Source organism: Zophobas morio, unplaced genomic scaffold (assembly GCF_036711695.1).
Source record: "Zophobas morio isolate AGI-343-1 ecotype UQ-CSIRO unplaced genomic scaffold, CSIRO_AGI_Zmor_V1 ptg000005l, whole genome shotgun sequence".
Lineage (NCBI taxonomy): Eukaryota > Metazoa > Arthropoda > Insecta > Coleoptera > Tenebrionidae > Zophobas > Zophobas morio.
Window position 1 is genome coordinate 2576612 of NW_026972110.1, and position 21679 is coordinate 2598290.

At 32.1% G+C, this 21679-nt stretch overlaps 1 protein-coding gene across 2 annotated transcripts; it reads right to left on the reverse strand.

Moving 5' to 3' along the window:
• Nucleotides 1-1784: 1784 nt before the first annotated feature.
• LOC135121439 (mucin-5AC-like) lies at nucleotides 1785-21679 on the reverse strand. Of its 2 annotated transcripts, none has more exons than XM_064045769.1 (6): nucleotides 21289-21679; nucleotides 5821-6805; nucleotides 5492-5674; nucleotides 3335-3883; nucleotides 2707-3135; nucleotides 1785-2650 (listed from the first exon to the last, which is right to left on the reverse strand). In XM_064045769.1, the coding sequence occupies exons 1-6, from the start codon at nucleotides 21309-21311 to the stop codon at nucleotides 2306-2308; spliced, it is 2514 nt and encodes an 837-aa protein (XP_063901839.1). In that variant the 5' UTR covers nucleotides 21312-21679; the 3' UTR covers nucleotides 1785-2305. The 2 variants fall into 2 exon arrangements, with proteins under 2 accessions (XP_063901839.1, XP_063901845.1); XM_064045775.1 differs by having other exon boundaries at nucleotides 5537-5674; nucleotides 21289-21676.

Genomic DNA, 21679 nt, shown 5'->3' on the forward strand with positions numbered 1-21679 from the left:
GTTTATTTACTACAACTGATGATGAGCAATAATACATCCGGAAACATAATTGGCTTGAAGTACTGAAGTTATACACTGTATATTTTTGTTCTAGTTGATTTTACTTTCCAGATCAATGATGCTTTTACGAAAAATTACATGTTCTGAAGTTTCGAGATTCATAACATGTCTACTTCCTTTAACTATTCTTGAAAAGCCTGGTAGTTTCCATAATCTACTGCTTGCTAAACCTGGTATAACCTTAAATTCTCGCCATTCAGCTTTAATTTGTTCATTGATGGGGGCTATTTTACCAAATCTCACTGATACGTCGGTCTTGAAAAGTGCATGCATCTTCAGCAGCAAACTTTTATTGAGTAAAAAAATGGAATCGTACGCAATTCGCGGATTTTGTCGTAATGTTACAAACATTCGACAAATTATTGATAAAACCAATCATGTTGATGATGAAACAGGGGTTGAAATTATAAAACTTTTGAAGGCAATAGTTGTAGTGCAGGTGAACCGTTTTAAATAACTTAGAATTTATCATTGAAGTTTTTTTTTGTTTTAGAAACGAAATAATGTTCAGTTGGAATATTACCTGAAAGAAGATTTTAGAAATTTTGTGAAGGGTTCAGTTGAAAAAATTAACAGAAGCTTGTGGCTTCTTTACTATACAATGATTTATAAATATTCTATAATAATACCCGACGAAAGTTGTGTACTTGACATTTACCACTTGCTTTTGGATCATAGTTTAAATTCTGCTTTACAAGATGTAGCTTTCCGATGTTTGATAGTATTGTTGAAACGAAAGCCCTGGTTGGCTCAGACCATCAGTAGCGCTGTTTTCGTTGAAACCGTATGTTTATCGTTGACAAATGACACTTTTAAAGCAAATGTATTTAAAATGTTAAATATTTGGCTTCAACTTATTAGAAAAGAACCTTATAATGGATTTTGTGCTATACCAGAAACTGCAATAAGAAGTTTTGTTATGAGGAATGGTGCAATAAATCAAAATGTAAGTATAATTTCAGTGTAAAATAATTTCTGATTTAACTTTAAAGATATTATAACATTTTAGAAAGAAGAATATTTTGTAATTTTGGATGATTTAACGAAAAAACAAAACTATGAAGTTGAAAGCAATAGTTGTAGTGCTAAATTTGCTTCATTCAAGTAACAAGTTTTATATTGTTCATATTGTAGGTGCATAGTCTTATTATTAATGAGAATATTACTAGCATTTCGTGTGTTTTAGATGTATTTGTAAACATTGTCTTGCTATAGTTAATTAAGAATAAATTTACAGATAATATTGTTCAATTAAATTGTTGCAGTAAAATGAATAATTTTGATACATACAAATGCAGAAGTTCATATTTTATTAATTTTACAATAAGTGGTAATACTGCAGGTTTTCGCTAGTTTAGAAGTAAATTGTAACATTGCTGACAAGTTTGTCATATCTGTGCAGCCGATTTGACTAACCCTACGCTTCCGTGATAATACTGTCGGCTTTTCAGTAATAGCTGTGCAAGAAAAATTGTTTGTATTCTCATGAAACCATTTTTTTGAATCCGAAATAATCCAGTGAGAAAAATCATCACTTACGTTGATATTTATTTACGTCAAATTCAGGGCAGTAGTACCATCCAAAGGTTGACAGACAACGCTAACTCTATTTCATTTTATTTTTGAACCTATAGTATATATTTTTGTAAGTTGCATTAAGAAGCATTTTCCGCAACACGTAGTTTTTACAGAGGTTTTTAATGGTTGAAAAAAAAAACAAAGAGTGAAATATGATTATTTACATTTTATTTACGAATTTTCTTTATAAAAGTTGCGAGTAGGTAATTTTCAATTCTTTATCATAAGACGATTTGGTAAACTAGTATCGAGTATCTTGCAATCACCTACACGAATTGAATGTATGTATACGATAAAGTTGGCACTACTTTAGCCTGCGTATAAAATGTCTTAAATAATTATTTTCTTAATCGTAGAACAATCTTAAGCTCAAATTAATAATAAGTACCTTCTTAACCAAGCAAACAAGGAATTTAATGGTCTATTATAGAACAGTCGTATTTACAAAAGTTTTCCTAATAACATAGGTAAAGATATTTAATTTCATATTTTTAGGAAAAAGATAATTCAAGGAATAAAATAAATAATTTTTAAAATATGACATTACTTTTGAATAATTGCGACAAAAACAATCAATTTAATAAGTTTTTATAACTGAAAACCTTTACGTGAATCTTCTTCCTTCGTTGTATGCCATGATACTATGGTTTTCAATTATTTATCAGCCTTAATGGTGAGCAGCAGGTCTTGTCGCTAACCTTCTTCTACCGGCAAGTAATTTATTTAGACCCCTTGGTTCCTCGGTAGTTGTACTAGAGGCTACTGGTGCTTCCGTTTCTTCGTTTTCTTCTACTTCAGCACCTTCTGTGCTAGCAGATTCTTGGGGAGCTTCACTAGATGGAGCTTCTGTAGACTGACCTGGTCTTCTTCGGGCAATCAAGGGATTAACACGTCGAACTTGTACAGGTGTACTTGCAGCTGCTTTAGGACGAGCTTGAACGTTAATTCGATGTTTATTTCTTAGTCTGCCTAAAGGACTATTGTCTACTGGTGCAGGAGAAGTTTCAGGTTCCTGTAAGTCCAAATATTTGTATGGAAATAGATTGGATTTAAATAAAAATGTTTTACCTTTTCTTCGGAATTTTCCGTAGTATCTTTTGTAGGTTGTTCCTCATCTCCGGTTATATGGTCTTCAATAGGTTCTTCAGTAGTCGTTGTAGTTGTTTGTCCTGGTCGCCCTCTAGCTAAATTAATGCGAGGTCCAGGTCTCAAGGGTCTTACCGCTCCTCCAGTTTGTACCCTTCTAGTTCTAGCAGTAGTACTAACTGCTTCTGAGCTGGATGCAGTTTCTTCGTTCTGTGAAGATTCATCTTCAGTTGCTGGAGTTGTAGTACGTCCTCGAGTTCTTAAATTAAAGGAGGAGCGAGGTCTTGTTAGAGAAGGTTTGGATGATGGAGTAGCAGTACTACTTGCAGCGTCTTCGGGGGCATCAGAAGGAGCAGTTGTGGTACGAGTTCTTGACCTAGTGCCGCCAAATCTAGATCGACTTAAAGTAGGCTGCAATAAATGCAAGTAAGATTAAAATTCTGGTTAAACAATAAGATAAGTGTTAATTTAGTGGTGCACCATTTTTATTTTAATGTTTATTTTCAAGAATGCTTATGAGGAAGTTTGTTATCAAAATATGTAACACTGTGTTATTAAATACGAAACAAAACTGATAGTTCATTTCTATATATGATACGACTTTTTTTACCCTTGAATGACTAGCTGGCTTTACTTCTTCTTTAGAAGCATCTTGTTCGGCTGCAGGTTCTGGAGTAGTTCTTGCACTTGGTCGGGGTCTTCCTCCAAAACTTGGTCTACTAAATTTACTTTTTGGTTTTGTTTCAGCGTGGGTAGCTTCAGTAGTTGACGCAGCGTGTGTTGTTTTTCTTCCTCTTCCTTTAAATCTTCCCCTACCAACTGGTGCAGCTTCAGTAGTAGTAGTTGTTGTTGTTGTAGTAGGAGCTGGAGTTGTAGTGGTGGTAGTAGTGGTAGTAGTAGTGGTTGGCGTTGTTGTTTCTATGATTTCTTCAGTAGTAGCTTCCAACGTAGTCAATTCTGTATCACTATCTGTAGTATTTTCTTCATCGTCTAGCTCTCCATCTTCTCCTGAAAGTTTCTGCGTTCCTTGTAGAATTGCGTAAAGATCTAATGCAACTTTATCCATTGGAGACATTGCTGTTGTTGTGTCTTCTGACGTTTCAGTTGCAGTTTCTTCTTTTTTTACTTCTGCTGTGTTACCGGATGAGCTGATGGGTTCCTATAAAAATTAATTATACGTTATATCTTAACTTTAATTTTCAACTATGCTTGTACTATACTGCGTTACAAAAAAATCCAAACCCATACGACATGTTTATGAAATAATACATCATTAAAATTACTCCCGACGATAATATAATTATTAATAGCGCAAAATAGGTGAGGTGTTAAAAAATATAGAGTAAATTACGGAGAGACGCCACGATGGGAGAGATGCAACATACGTTGTATATCCGAAGTAGTGAAGGAAGGACGTGTGTCGTGTGGTTGGTGTGCAAACATTTTTTGTCATAAAAATTTCAGAGAAAATTTTAGAATGGCATTTATTTCGTAAATATAATTGAATGTGTTAAAATGACTCCACGAAAACTGCTCCTTGTATGTAGCAAACTGTAATGACTGTGAGAGAGGACCTTTAAGTGAGAAAAACACTATAACGAAGAAGTAGGGCATGTGGTATCTCTCCGCAGTAAGGGGGTGGCGTCTTTTTGGGTGAAACTTCTTGTTGCCGACTTGCTCTTAGTAATTAATTATTTAATAGTAATTTAACGATCTACCAAAATCAATTAAAAAAAAATGACGCAGACGCCATATATGCTACTAAATTTTAACTTTTCCTGTTACATGTTACGTTTACAGAATTTTAATATCTTTATACGTTCTTGAGATATAAGGTCGCGGAATTTTAACTGGGACGCCTGTGTAAATTTATATTTAATTTTTAGTTCATTGTTGGTTGGGTTTTTAAAGAAATTTCTTTCTTGTTAACTAGAAAATTTTCTTCTCAATCAAATGATTATTTTGGAAACGGTTTAATTATGGGAACGAGAGAAACTGCTGTTAGCAATCTTGAAATCGCGTCGGGAAATCTAAAGAAGGTAAAAAAACGAATGAAAAAAAAATCCAGATTGTCCGGTCTCATTGATCATTACAATATCTTTTACACGGCACAGGGCCAGTTCTGCTTACCAAAAATGACCCAGTTGGCACATTGATTCCACTTTTGCGGCTTTACTAGTTCAAGCCAGCCGGAAAATGAACCGGAACTGTAATTTTATGACCATCGTACTCGTGGAAGTATTAAAGTAAAAAACAAGATAAAAATGATAAAATTTGCATTTGGGCATAAAACAGCATACAACTGTTATTCCGGGAATTGCGATGTGAGTCGCAAAATGATACGAGCGCATCCTTTTTAGTGTCACTTAGTTTTAATAACACGCTTTACGCTGCATATGCTGCACTCCTATAGACATACTGCGCATATTACAAAACTTTCTTGAGCTTATGAACGTTTGTCTCAGCGACAGACAAAAAAAATTAAAAGTCACTTATGCCCTTACGATTGATGGGATTATGGACAATCCAGATATTCCTGAATTGTCTTGTTTCAATTTGATGTATCACATTTAAAAACTAAATAATGGTATTTGCTTGAGTTTTTAAAAGTATTGAGATTTTCTTGCAAAACAGTATTGTTACAACAAGTGGGTATGTGTGGAATCTCTCAGATTATCATGGTAAATACATATAACATGTAAATTTTGGTCTCTTTAACATAAAACGTGTTTTGGGACTTTAAAAGCAAATTGAAATTAGTATTTACTGGTGGATCCACGCTTTCATTGGGCGTTGCTCCTAAGAAACGTACCGGTCCGGCTGGAAGGTCTGTGGGAAATGAAGGACTACTGGAAGATGGTTCAGATCCAGGATGAGTATTGAACGACGCATTATCAACCAATTCTAGGGAAGGTCTTCTTACATTGGCGCGAGTACGTCCTCGAGATCCCTGAAAATTTAGTAATTTTCTATAGACTTTTTCAAGACAGTATAATTAATTCATCAAAAATTTCGTTCGGTATAAGCGATATGATAATTATCGAAAATTGTTAGCCTCATTACACGTTTATTTTGCTTCAAGGTAAAATATCCAACCTGAGTTTCGTCCGAAACATTATCAGCTTCTGTCGCAGCACTAGGTGCAGCCTCAGTAGTTGGCCTTCCTCTTCCACGACCTCGCGTTGCTTTTGTTTCCTCTTCCGGTAATGGCGTAGTGTTTAAATTTCTACTTCTTGGTGGGAATCTTGTATTAGCAGGCAATCTGTCTTCTCCAACTTCTTCTTCTCCAAGTTGCCGTCCCCTCGTTTTGCCTCTGGAAGACGGTACGACCTCGTTGGCTTCGGGTGTAGCGCTTGTCCGTTCAACAGAACCACGGTTTTTACTTGATCCTTTAGAAATCTGATTGCGTGCTGGACCGTCATGTCCGTTTGTAACTTTTTTGTCGTCTTCGTCGTCATCATAGTAATAGTACACATATTCATATTCGTATTCCTGTCCATTTGGTGCTTTCTTAATTTGTATACGAGATCTTTGCTTTTCGCTACCACTAGCAACTAAAGGAATATCATCATCGATCGTCCGTGGGGCAGCTGCTCCGGTAGTTAAAACTGGACTAAGACTAGTGACTTCAACAAATTCTTCCTTGGCTTCTTTTTTAATTCTTCTATTTCCACCACGTTTCGCACTTTTCGTTGTACTCTTTGGAGCTTGGGTTGTACTTGTTTTAAGTTCTGTTTTATATTTTTCTAAAAGTTTTTGTACGTCCAGTTTGATGGCTCCAGCTGGCGCTGGTGCTGCTGATTCGCTGGGGTTGGCTTCCCGTTTGTGGTGTTTATTTTTAGGTTGAACTTTTTCATCAAAGTCATCATGATTTAAAGCATATGTTACAGAAGGAGGAAGTTTATGTGCGGTTTCAAAGGGGCGTTCTTCATTTGCATGTTTATCTTTCCTTGCTATTGGACGAGCACCTGAACCCGTTGTTTGAACAAAGACGTACTCCTCTCCAGGTTTAGGTTGTGTGATAATGTCTTCGGCTGGATGTGGGAATGCGGAAGTTGTGACAATCCATATACAAGTAAATCTGCAATAAATGACATTATATTTGAGTATTTTATTTTTTGGTAATTATGTTGTATTTTCTTTTGGAGAAAAACTCAAGGAACTACTTTATTTCTCAATTTTTATTTAAGTGATACTGTTGATCGTAAAGATATTATTTTTTTCCGCTTTTAGGCAACTGACAAAAGAAAATTTTCAAAGTAAACATTAAAACTAATAATAATTAATTTATTGTAGCGCCATGTAACTAGTTGACTGAGCTATTAAATTAGTTCCGAACTGCTACCTGAATGGTAAATCGAGAATTTACATACAAAAAGATATATTTATGAATATTGTAAAATCGGTGGTAGCAATTCCGTTCTTACGGGGAAAATAAGATAACTTGCATTTTTAAAAGTGGATTGCCTTTTTTATTTTAATAGATAAACCAGAAATTCAATCACGTCACGTCAAAAAACTTTTGCATGAAATCAAGTTAGTTGTTTTTTCGATTAAAATGGTAACATTGGAACACTTGAAAAATTATGTTACCGGTAGTTAAATAAAATAATAAAACGGTTTCAGAAAAATTTATTGTAGGACGTAACATTTAATATTAGCTAATTTTATATAGCGATAGTTAAGACTTTGTGAAATACCGGGTGACTATTAATGATTGAAGTAAATTTTTGGGTTGGCAGCAATGTTAACATGTCAGTTTGCAGTTTTGACATCAACGCGGCTAAAAACCAATGAGAAGATGGCAGCTGCTGAAATGGTGGAAAATTTGAATTTGACATCAGGTATGTCATAATAAAATTTTAAATAGGATGTCAACAAAAAAATCACAAACATTACTAGTCACTCAGTTTTTTACGATAAATGCTTTGCAAACGAAAGTTGAAATTAACCAGTTAAAAATATCATGCTAGTAATTTTATCTTTAAAATATTTTGTGTGCCATCAATTACATCCTGTAATCACTGGGTTTCATTCTGTTAGCCAACTTTACACAATAATAATAATAAACAAAAATATCGGACAGACATATACCCATATCATTACTATTTCTTAGAAACACGTAATAAATGCAATATTTGCTAAGCTTCGAAATACTTTAGATGCGGAAAATAGATAACAACAAATATGGAAAAAAGATTATATTCATTAACAATATAGTCGTCATTAGTTGCTGGTGTGACTTACTTTGCTTCTAGGACAAATTAACTTTTATAGTACAAATGTGTAAAATGTAAATTTTGCCAAAACAAAAAATATATAGAATAATGTTTTTTTTGCATATTAATTATTAAAAAAAAAACATGTATAGAAAGGTAACAAAAACAAACTGTGTGTAATTAAAACACTTTTTCTAATGCATGTCTCAATAATACAACTTTGTACATAGTTCATTTGAACCGGACACACTTCAGTAGTAGTGGTTTCTTGCGTTCACCATATAATGGCCTCATTCTTTTTTATTTGGGAGATAATATACTTGCATATTTAGGTATTCTAAAGTGAAATGATTTTGACTGGCTTGGTTTCTTTCAAAAAAATGTCAAGGGCATACAGTGACGTTAAAAAACAGTACCCGTCCAACACAACAGTAAACGATAAACTTTCAACTTTCGATCTTTAAATTTACGAATCTCAGGGCCGGTTTTCCATTCGTTAATTAACCTTAACCGATGGTCATTTGCTAAAGAAATATTTTGCTAGACACTCATTTCAACTGATTATACCATCAGTTGTTTATTATTTAGGGTAGGCGGTAATAAGCAGACCAGACAGATATGAAAATTAATATTTGAGGGTATTATTACTGGTATTTTAAGCTTACTTCAAAACTATTATATTCTATCCAGTTTTACCATATGGAACGTGTAGAAATTTTTACTCTTTGTTTTGTTAACTAACAACAGGATAATTTATAGTATTTTTTATTATTGGTTGGTTGACGATCTTGCAAACTTAAAAAAAAAATTATGTTGATTTACCTGTCTCTTATGATTAATTTGTTGGATATTACAGGTGTTCAAAATGAATCTATGAGCTAGAACAAAATATATTTCACTTGTAGTTAATATAATATGATATAATAAACTTGGCTTTATTAATAGTAGCAGTATACTACTATGTTATTATGCTATATACTGTTATATAATCTTTAATTTTCTTCCCAGTGTTATATAATAACTGTGTAGACTAGGTTAATTTTTTTGACTTATTATTGGATACATGTATCTATTGGACAATAAATCATTAATTATTAGTATTTGCTACAGAAAGGGGGGGGGGCTGTATAAGCAAATCTAAAAAATATGAATACAATCATAAATCGCAAGTAAAAACTCATCATATGTAGAATTTATTCGGCAAAATTTTGAGATAACGTCATCAATTTTTTGGGGGAAATAAACAAATATATTTTCATTAACAATTTACCATGCTTAGAATAACTTTAAAACGGCTACAAGATTTCAAAGTATTCAGTTTTGCAATTCCTGATTTATTCAATAAAATAAATTAATTATTCATTAATTTTTTTGAATCATCTTTATAAACAAATCTAAAAAATATGATTGTAGTGATAAATCTCAAGTATAGACTGATCATATTTTGAAAAATTTTTAAGATTATGTCATCAATTTTTTGGGGTTGATAAAAAGATGTATTTGGATTAAAAAGTTACCATAATTACAATAACTTCAAAACGTCTGCAAGATTTCAAATCATTTGGTTTTGCGGTTCCTGATTTAATCAATAGGATTTATTCGGCAAAATTTTGAGTGACGTCATCCATTTTTTGGGGCTTGATAAACAGATACATTTTGATTAAAAAGTTACCATTCTTTTCACAATAACTTCAAAAAGTTTGCAAGATTTCAACGTATTTTTTTTTTTTTTTGTATAAACAAATCTAAAAAATATTACTGCAATGATAAATCACAAGTATAGACTCATTGTATTTTGCACATTTAAGATAGGAATTATTTGTAAAATTTTGAGGTGACGTCATGAATTTTTTGAGGGGATAAGCAAATACATTTTGATAAAAAAATTTCCATCCTTATAACTTTAAAACATATCCAAGATTTCAAAGCAGTCGGTTTTGCAGTTTTGATTAAATCGATAAAATAAATTCACGCAGTCAAGAGTCACCCTGTAGAATTAAATCCAAAAAAATATGAATGGAGTCAATCATCATATTTTGGGCATTTTAGATAGGATTTATTCGGCAAAATTTTGAGCTGACAATCAAATATATTTTGATTAAAAAAATGATCATGCTTATCATAACTTTAGAACATCTCCAGGATTTTAAAGTATTCGGTTTTCCAGATTCAAAATTAAATTGCAAAATGTTATTTTATAATTTTGATATTTTTCCAAAAATCTGGACGTTTCGGGTAGAGTCATAAACTACATGTGTAGGACTATGTTAGTTTATACAATTTAAAACCCATTTACTATGTACAATTTTGAAGCGATGTCATCACATTATTGGTGGGGATGATTAGACAAAATTTGGTTAGCGTTTTACCACATACATAATTTTCATAATACACACAAAATTTGATAACAACCGGTCCAGTACTTTCGGAAATTATCTGTTTAATAAAAATCCGGACAAACGGCAGACAAACGGACAGACAGACAGACAGACAGACAGACGGAAACAGGCGACCTATTTCATCGTAGTCTAGGGGCCATGAAAGGTCAAGAAAACATAAAAGTAGGGAGTCGGCCATTGGACTCGATTACAATATTTCCTCAGCTTACGCGCGAGAAGTAAAAAGCGTTTGATTGTAGATTATTTTATGCAATTACAGAAGAAAAGGAAATTACAAGATGTAGCTTCTTGTCCGATCAGAGATTTGTAAATTACTAGGAGTATGTTTTTATGTTTAAAAAATAAAATTGTTGAAGTACAACTTATCATCTACAAGGGAATCTTAAATTTTACTGTATTTCTTATTTTTACCGTCACGAAAAAGCAGCTGTTGTTAATTTTTAAATACACAAAAAATTACGTTAGAAGATGTTGAAACGAGACGTAAATTAAAAAAAAAAAATTGTGAAAGCCCAAAAACAAATGCACGGATACAACTTTGAAATTAGAAAATGTTTAACCAGCCTGTGAAATATTTTTACCATGTTGTAAAATAGCGCTTATAGTATTGTTACGTTGAACAGGTAAATAAAATCGGCGGGGATTAAACTCAACTGATTTATTTCTTCGTAACTCAAATTCACAGGACTAATTACACAACGATTATGTACAAAAATAATTCCGGCACAACTTGTCTGAATTTTCCCGACATCGACACCCGCTGGACTCGACTTGTTGGCTGAATAATAATCGTTCCCGAAGGTGGCCTCTATTTAAAGCCATACACCTTCTAGAAGTTCTGCTGTCCAGGTCTTTCTAGATTGACCATCGCGATTTCCGCTTCCAGGCTTTTCTCCGGCCGCCGTCACCACCAATGAGTCATCGGCGCCGTACATACTAGAATCCATAGGCGTCGTACCGGGGCGGTAAACGTAGCCATTTTAAGTATCGAAATAGAACGTTTAACCTAGATTGCCTCAGATAAAAGCCTAGAATACTTTTCTATTGCCAATCGAACAGACGTATTGTTTTAATTTGAAAAAATGTAGTGTATTGTATTATTATATTATACAGAGATTTACCAAAAAATATAGCCCACCTCTCAAAATTTAGGCCCCTAGCTAGCCCACCTTGATTTTAAAGTCTTGCAGCGCCACTAATTTAAGATGATATTTGTATTTCCACACACAAGTTTTTAGGTTAATTATAGATATTGCCTACAATTCATCTTTTTGCTGCAGTCAATGGTAACATGTTGATGACTGAGAGTCATTTTTAAAAAGGAAAACATAAGTGATGATTTAATAATAATAAGTCATTGCTATCACATTTTGAAATTGTAACTGTACTTAAGTTATGTTGATTTCAGTGTTATTAATATTTAAATGTTAAAAATCCGTCTTAGTGTAACAAAAATCTGTGTTGAAAATTTTCAACTCATCAATTTGACCATTAAAATGGCTGTGTTAAACCTAAAATGGACAATCGGAGGCAAATCAAATTCTTGATGCCACAATATTGCACTCGTAGATACTTGATTGGAGACAATAGTACATCTAATGGTGGGATCCAAACAGGACAGAATATGCAACAATTAAAAGTAAAGGTTATTTGACAAAAATTCGCGAGCCGTGGTGTTAAGTTCGGTCTTCTTTCAACTTAATCTCTGTTAAAATATTGTATAAACTGACCCTAAATTGTGTTATTCCTTATTTTTTAAATATTAAAATTATCCAAACAAATTTAACACACTTTTTGGAAAACAAAGGAACTTTAGTTATTCCTTCTATTAAAATAAAACAAATTTTTAAGGTAGTCAGAGAAATAGAAAGAAAAACACACTGTCTGCCGCATTTATAAACCGGTTTTAGCAAAGCCGAACAGTCGGCCGACTAGTCGGTTTTTACTGGCCGAACAATCGGCTAGTCGGTTAGTCGGCCAGACCTGCAGTCGATACATCCCTAATTAATAACCATCACCTTCTAATTTCAAAATTTTCAACACGTCTCGTGTACTTTTTTACTTTTATTGAATGTATTTTTGTATTTATTTCCGTCACACAATTTCGTCTATTAATTGGTAATAACAACTTGCTTTATATCTCCGTATTGAACTCATCAATTAAATTGTGTCCCCCCACTGTAAAAGGTCACGAGCCGGCACTGCCTGTTCTTATCCTTACCCATTTTGCTTAATTCAGTTAATTGTTGTAAATTCGGTCATCGACTTAAAAAATATTTTAAATACAGTACCTAAAATAAAAACGGGTCTATTAAAAGTTAATAGAAGTCAAATTTATAAAATAATATAAAAATATAAATGATACAGAGTTGATACTTTTATTCAGAAGTTGTTTTGATCCACATTAGCATCCGGATCATATTAAATTAGCTGTTACTTTTGTAGTACTGGACTTCCCCCGTATTTGTAGTATAGTACAGTGGGACCAACTGTATTCTGTGTTTATTGCTTTAGTGGTATTTAACTTGTCGCACCCCTAATATTTTTAAATCTGTTTACCTGTCGTCAACAGTACTGGACTATCTAAACGGAATACCTCTAAACAAGCTATAACTATGTAATCATGTAGAGTGGACGCTGATAAATATTGTAACAAGTTACACATTATCAGTGCAATTTGTTTAACAACATGTTGGGGTGACGGAAGGGTAGATAGACAAATTTTGGCCAGCATTTTCATTTCTAAATAATTTCGGAGACTATCTGTACATATTGTTAGAAAATAAACTCATACGCCGCCCCGGTGCGACGCCTATGAGTTTTCGAGTATGAACGCTGATGAGCGGTGGTGATTCATCACCACCGACCGGGACGCTCAACTAAAGAAAAACCTGGAAGCGGAAGTCGCGATGGACACTCCAGAATAACCTCGATGGCGAAATATCTAGAAAGGAGTCGTGGCTGTTTAAATAGAGACCACCGCCGGAAACGAGCAATGGAGTCCCGTCATTGAGAGAAGTAGCGTCTAGTCAAATCCATCCAAGTCAACAATATTAAACAGTGTTTAAAATACTTCAGGAAAATGGAGTAAAGTTATTTGTATAGAACTTTTTCCTAATAAATAACCAATGCATTGTCATGGGGCGTATTTTTAAATAAAGATTTATTTAGTAATTTTGATAAGAATAAATATATTAATTTTATTGGTTTAAATAATGTAACACAATGAGACAACATTTGAAACTATTACATACGAGTATAACTCGAGGGCTGTAGCTGTACCATTCCGTTGCATCTCATTATTATGTAGGAGTTGATACTATGGTATTTACAAAACAAATGTGCGCGTAGAATAATAAAATATTAATCCATTATAAAAAATATTTTTTAATCGATTTTTGTAGTCCTTAGTTAGTGAACAACCGAAATAAAAAAGTCGTTATATTAGTCCTAATACAAATTGTAAAATTTAATTCCACAAATTTTATTTTTCTACGATAATTCGTAGATATACCATTAAACTACAATCATGTTACAACAAAGACTGCACACAAAATTTACCTAGTAATTTTTTTAGACGACCCCACCAATACTTAGTGTAATCCTAAAGTACACCTAAAGATTCACAAAAATCAATCCGCTGCTTCTACAAAATCCTTAAAATAGGGTACCGTTTTACGATATACACATATAAAACTAGAATAGCTGTTGTCCACAGTTCTGCTTGCGTGGATTACGCAATTATGACACATTATTTTTCACTCTCTGATAGAATTAATATTTACTCCTTCTCCCTCTTAACCCGTCTGTCTAACTTAAAAAAAAAAAACTCGCGGGACTCCCATACATATTTTCATCCCCTATTTTATCACCTTAAGAATTTGGAAAAATTCTTTTTTTAGTGGGTGTTTACATTACAAAACCATTTCACTGTCCAAAATTTATTATTGTCGCTTCAGTAGTTTAGGTTCTACGTATATGAATCAGTCTGTCAATTAAGATATATGTATAATAGATTATATAAGCTTATGTTAACAAAAAAATACTAAATAAATCTTTATTCAAACATATGCTGTAACATGCGTTGGTTATGCTTCAGAGAAGAAGGAAGTTCTGTTTAAAAAACTTTTTGTATATTTTTTTAATTTTACAGTACAAAATCACTTTCAGACAACTGAAGTTAACTTACGTAACCTCAATGAGAAGTGTTTTACTCTTCGATATTCAAAAAAATAGTACACCACTTCATGATCTAGTCAACCTTAGTCCTGTAAAATGGAATTTACATAATGTTACGTTATAACTCCTATAACTAGTAACTTATTAGCTCATCTTTGTTCATACTTACGTATAAAGTTAAAAGTTTTATCTTGTTTTTTTATTTTTAGTAATAGGTATGTGGTAATATATTTTGAACAGTTTACAAGTTAATATCAGCGAAGTTGTAATAAAGAAATTTATTGATATCCAAATACTGGCAATTTGTTTCGAAATGCTTAACTTTTCATATTTAGTTGATAATGTGAAAATTTTTGTAGCATGACTCATTAATGAAAGAAACCATTCTGTTATGTAAATGAGTGTCTTAATATGTGTGTTTCGAGATTCATTCGGCATTCAAGGGGAATTTCTGTACGGTGTCATGCCTGTTGTCAAAATATGATTTAGAGCGATATAAAACCATTACTTAAACAAAGTAAAATAAGACATCCTGTTCCACATGGATGAATCATTTTTTAACAACCGCAGATATTGAATATTTAAATTACCATAATTTGGCAGTTTTGTTTGATTTCTGGCTTTCCAGTTGTACTGAAGATATTTTTCAGTTCGGAGACTTTATAATTTTTAGAAGAAGCTAAAATATTTACTATTTAAGCCCTCCTCGAATTCGATAATCTTTTATACGACTGTCAAATTTTAAAGTTTGTCATCTAGTGGCGTACAGGTATGGAAAAGACAGTAAATCATAAACAAAAAAAGACATAGGTAAATATGTATCTTTAGTCGATCCACACTTAAAGAAAATTTAATCAATATGTTGAAACACTGAAACATTAAAACAGTCTACTGAAGTTACTTTGTACAAAATCTGGTTTTTATATTTCCATGGCCTAGTAAGTGTTTTGTCTAACAAATCAAGTCTTGTTTATAAACGTCTACTAGGTTTTGGAAATTCTAAGTATAAAGAATAACCCAAAAATCTGACATTATGGCACTCATATTATCAGACGAAGAGCATTTAAAGAGAGAGTGAATAATGCGTAAACCAAATTATGAACTAGAAAACAGTACATTCCGGAAAAAACGGGCCCAAAAAAATCGTTTTCAAAAAAATAACTGAGTTTAGAAAATGCTTTTGCGAAATCAAATCAATTGTTTGAAACGTCTTTTACCAGTTTGTCTAACAATTTTTTTTCTGCACTTGCTATGAAAAGTGATGAAAAAACGCACAACAAACTCACTTTGAAAGATATTGTTTGCACATATCGTGTGTAAAAATCGTGTGCAGTCTTGTCAAAATTGACACTTGGTGTAACCAAAATTGTTGAGATTATTCATTTGATGAAATAAAAGACGAAATCATTAGCTATTTCGCTTCGATTTACTGCTGAGTATTGTAGTAATGGCGTCTTCTTTAGTCATCAACTGAAGTTTCTCCCACATAAGATCAGATCTGTCTGGTTCTGATCAAAGCTACCAGAACTTTTCCGTAACCGAGCAGTGTTAACTTTTTTGTATTACACTGTACTTTCTTGATTTTGTTGTAATCAACATATTTCATTTTATTTTGAGCATTTCTTACCATCGCTCTTTTATTTATCTTTATTTCTTGTTACCATCTTTGCTCTTAATAAACTCTTACTCTTATTTGTTAACCAATCGTGAAAAAACTTTAGATGCTTAAAATTATAATCTTCCTCTATTTAACGTAATTGATTTGAAAGTTGTTTCCTACAGATAGGTATTTGAGCTGTTGGAGCTTTTATCGTATTAAATTCTTAGCAATAACAACAATATTTATGTACTTTCATTCTGATTTGTATTAATGTTTTCGCTATTATTATTGTTTACATATTTTTAAGTAAAAACATATTATCAATCTACTTTGATTGTAATATTTTTGTTGTAAATATACTTACGCGGTAACAGGAAACATTTTATCTTTACTGATTATATATAACATAAAATCTCGTACTGATTTAATTAGTATAGGTCAATTCTGGTGCAAATTGTATTGCAACAACAATGGTATATACCAGGTCAGGCTGTGTACAGAATAACAAAATATACAAACTCGAATACCGGCCTGCAGATAAAATGAATAGTTTATCTGATCTAAGAGAAGAAATATGTTGTAAACATCGATTTGTTGCGAGAAGGAGTAATAAAAATATTTCGAAGGTAAAGAAATAATTGGTGAGATGTATAACTCAAATTATCTTCTGGACTATGTATATTTTGATGAGACTATTTTTTTTTCTGGAAGTTCTTATTTGTGTTGCTGAATACATGTATAGGCAAACGATTTAAATCTGCGGCAAATCTCGTATGTACTCTGATACTGTCAAGTTAAGATACAATTTTTGAATGTACCTGACGTTTGTTATTTTTCCTCCAACTTTGACTGAAAGCCTAAAGTTGGCGATATCTGATAACAAACAAATAGAAACAATAGTTTCTAACGTTAAACAACTTAAGTTTAAACATCATGTCGTGTGGTTTTTACCAAGAAATTTTATGTGCCAATAAATATTCTTTTCATTCTACATCCATTAAATTCAGTAATTTTCTACGCTAATTATATAAAAAATAGTAAATAGGAATTGTGGGTGGAATCAAGTACTTTGGATAGGTGCGTATTTAAAATGCAAAAGTTTCGTAAAATTTATTAGACAATAAATTTAAATTGTTAAATCTAACAAACCATTAACACAAAGAAGAAGCAACGATGTTACATAACAAGAAAACAAGTATGATTAAATGTGATTTTTATATAGACGTGTGCATTACGAGATAGCTTTCTAATTATATTTATAAATATATTTAGGTGTCACACAATAGATTTTTTTAATGCTAGACATTTGTTATTCAGTCACTTACTTAATCATTGCTTTAATGTCAATAAAGAAAGTTTGCAGTTGCTGAAACATAAATTTTGCAAAACTCCACACAGTGATTAAAAAATATTTGTTTCGCTCAAAATTAGGAATTAAGTTCTTTCACTTTCATTGTCAATGGGCAGTGGCGTCGGTGCCATTGACATACAATCCCCATTGGGTTGGGCAGAAGAGAGTGAAAGATGGAGAAATTTGTTGATCAAGGTCAGATCACGACCTTCCGAACAGAAGAAAGTTTCAGCCCCAAAAGTATTCTAACTGTGCTTCAGGCAAAATATGATATTGTTTCCCTTTCAGTAAAAAATTTCAGGAAGATTGTGCACATATGTTAAAATGTCATTGTCAAAATATGACAATCGACCGCATAAAATTAACATAATGATCATTATCTTGCTCATTAATAACTATTTTTCATAGTCTGATTCCTGTCGAGAATTCACATCGTTTCCGTGAGAACTATATTAACTATAAAGAGTATTATTTTTCTATTTGACCTCTGCATGAAGAGTATTGTGAATACAATCCTTAATTGCATCGTTTGATTACTCATTAAAAGAAATGTGCAGGTAAAATGCACTACTAATTTGGCACGTCATGATGAATGTACCACAATAATTCGTGAGGATGAGTTTCTTAAGTCTAGTTTCACTTCACCAAGTGTGTAAGTGGAATAATTACACTTTTTCTTGAAAATATCGAAATCATGCCAAAGAAAACACCCAAATTCCAACATTTTTCAGCTGCTTTAAATGCTTGCAGAACTGAATCCCAATGTAATAATAATGACCCAATTCATGGGTAAAGTTCAGAAGTTGTTAAATTTTTTCTCATATTGGTGTTACGATTGCAGTATTTTTCAACAAGTTGCAAAAGAGCCAATATTACAATGTAATAATGCGGTCTCAAGCTACAAAAAGATAACCGCAGTCTACCACTTTCCCTGCTGAGAGATGTCTAACACTAAGTACTTATTAATTCCGTCGAAGCGGTAAAAGTAAAAACCTTGAGTGAGTAAAGTTCAACTGCACACAAACTAACGGGGCATAAGTATCATAAATTTTAATGAAGATGCCATGCACATTATAATGTTATATAAATGTTAAATGTAAAAACATTTGTGGATAAAACTGCTTCCTGCAAATTGTTTGTACATTTGTTTTTACAAAATAGCGATGGTACGGGTAAACTATAATGTAAGAATTTAATTTTCCAATTTTAAAATTCATTGTGAACAGGTAATATTAGTTATATAGATTTAAACCATCACATTACCTAATTTACTTTAGCCACAGTTGAACTGTAATTTATTCTATTGTTTTCATAAGAAAGTGAAATTATTCTTACGAGATCTTATTCATGAATCGTTTAGTTATTACAAATGAAGCCATAATTTACGTTTCGTTTACAAAAAATATACACACAATGTAGATTTCTGGTACGTTATATGTGTTTTATTATTTTAATGATTTTTCGATCGAACTTTTTCGAAACAGAGATTTTAATAAACAATCTAACTGCCAAACACAAGCAAATTTAATTTATTAAAATTTTAAATAAAATGTGATTGAAAAATCAAACTTTTATACATTTATCCACTGAGGTGTTTCATTATGTATGTATAAAAATGACTCTATACTTCTGTTTTTGTTTAAGTGTGGAAAGTCGCAGACGTAACAAAGAAACGTTATTTGCGTCAAAATTTTCAGGAGATTCATATGGTATAATAGATGTGGGTTTAGCCACAATTCGATGTATCAAAAAGTTTAAGTTAACACAATGATGTTATTTCTACATTAAGCGAATGTTTAAATCCACAGTATATTTGTCACTTTTATTATTCTATTTTTACACTTAAATGTAACAACCAAAATTTTGACAAATCCAGTGTAGGTAATTGTTGCGAATATACTTTATCGCTAAGTTTTGTCTGCTACTTCATACTAAGTACTTGCTACGAAAAATGACTTCTTTGTCAATAGTTCTAAAGTGTAATTTTGCAGTGCATACTTTGGTCTATTAGAAACTGTCATTATAACATAAAAGTTTTTGTTATTGCAAGCTTTAAAGGTGATAAATTTTAATGGTTGTCTGCAGTTTACATAGAGGATAATTGTATATGTATTTAAAAATGTGAGTTGTCCAACAGAAAAATGTTACACAATTATTAGTGTCATAAAAACAACGGAAATACACACAAATGGCAATTATCTGTAAATATCAAGTATTTAGAGACGACACAACATATATTAGAAAGCAACTTTATTATCAAGAGTCAAATTTGTAATCCTGTTCCTGTTGCACACTTTTATATTAATATTTTTCATTATCAGTCACCCTTTAAAAACGGAAAAATTTTCTACATTGTAAACCCTCTACATTACATTTTACTATACTAATATAAATAACAATTTTATTCACTTAAAAGTGTTGTATAGAGGGATCTGCTACTGTCTTCATCGAATTTAAACGAAAATTATTATTGTAAATAAACTGAAAACGTTTTAAACTTATTTCACTAAATCAGAACTACAGTCCACTTACAATTACCATAAATTTTAATGAGCGTATATAATTGTTATAGACAATTGTTTAACTCTTCAGAAGCAACATGTATACCGCGCTATCTCAAAAAAGTAATTAGAATTGATTGTGCTTTTGAAATTTCATTTTGTAATTCTGTTCTCCAAGTGCTAAATAATGTTGTTTCGTTTTTGACTTAAATCATCTAATAAGTATATCATTTTTATGTCAAAAATGTCTAACTCATCTTATTATTCACAATAAAATTGTGAATCTATAACCAACTATAATGTCTTTTTTGTATCTTGTACAGTATTTTGGAATTATTTGTATTATTTTAGTAGTTTATTTGTTTAATATTCTTGACATAGTTAGTATACTTTTAAATGCAGCTAATTATTTATCACAGTACCTAATTATAGTTATTGCCATGATTTTATTATACTAATATCTGAATTTTCAATTTGTAGGTACATATTTCATATTTTTAAGTTTTAACTTAAGAAAATCTTGTGTATCTTTATTTTTTATTTTAATTCTTAATTTCAATAATGTGGTTATACTATAGATTTAACAGGATGTGTCTAATGTGACTGGTATGTTTATAGTAACCACTTTTTCTAAAATTTAGCGTTTTTATTGGTAAGGTGATAGTAATTTGCGCCAAAATGAACATAGACAAATTAAATCTGTAGTTAATAACTTCTATAATTTACCTAACAAAAGAAACGAGGAAATTAATATCGGCATGATTAATTTTTTTGTTATATAAAATATTGCGAAAATTTAAAATCACCAACTTTAAATAACCTGATACATTGTTAAAAGTATTTTACACATTTTTATGTAATTAAAAACAGAATTAGAAATAGATATGTTGCAACAGTGCAGAATAATAAAAAACACTTAACCTAGATTAACTATCGTTTTTAATATTTTTTACGTGTATTCCTTTCTCGTCGAAGAGAACAAACGACACCAGATGCTGGCGTTAATTTAGTTAACACAGTTTCGTGCAATACTGAAAACGTTCGCATTCCAAAATTTCACTTGCAGACTTGGTAACTGCGTTACTTCGTAAAATTTTGATGGAGGCAATTCCACGTAATGAGTCCTTTTGGGTTAGTATTCTTAAAAATCGAATTTTAAACCTGATTACGTGTTTAAACATATTGTCACCGATTACGCCAGATACTCAAGTTTCGACTTTCTTCGCTTATCTCATGTATACAGCAAACAGAGATGTGACATATTTTCAGGTAAATAACAAATTTGCTTAAATTGAAAGAAAATGTCAAGACTTACATAAGAAGGGTGCCGCTTGCCATTTTTCTGTCTTCTTACAAAACGGAGCGAACTGAATGTATTTTTTGCGGTAAAGTTTAAACTTTTATTTGAAGACGGCAGTAATTGCCGCGTCGAGCTGCACTAGGCACACTATGTCACTATACAGAGCCCGGAATCTCACTTACACACTTCGCCACATGCCCAACAACACACCACACAACTCCGTCAGGGCAACTTTCGCTATTGAGGCCCCGAGTAACCAGCAAGCTACTGTTGAACTGCCTTTTATAAGCGCTCTCTTTAACCTGAAACGTCCAAAAGACGGCCCTGGCCATCTTTCTGCAAGAAACCGGACCTACATCCGAACACCTAGGTGGAGACTCCAACGTCAGATTAGGAAACCAACACA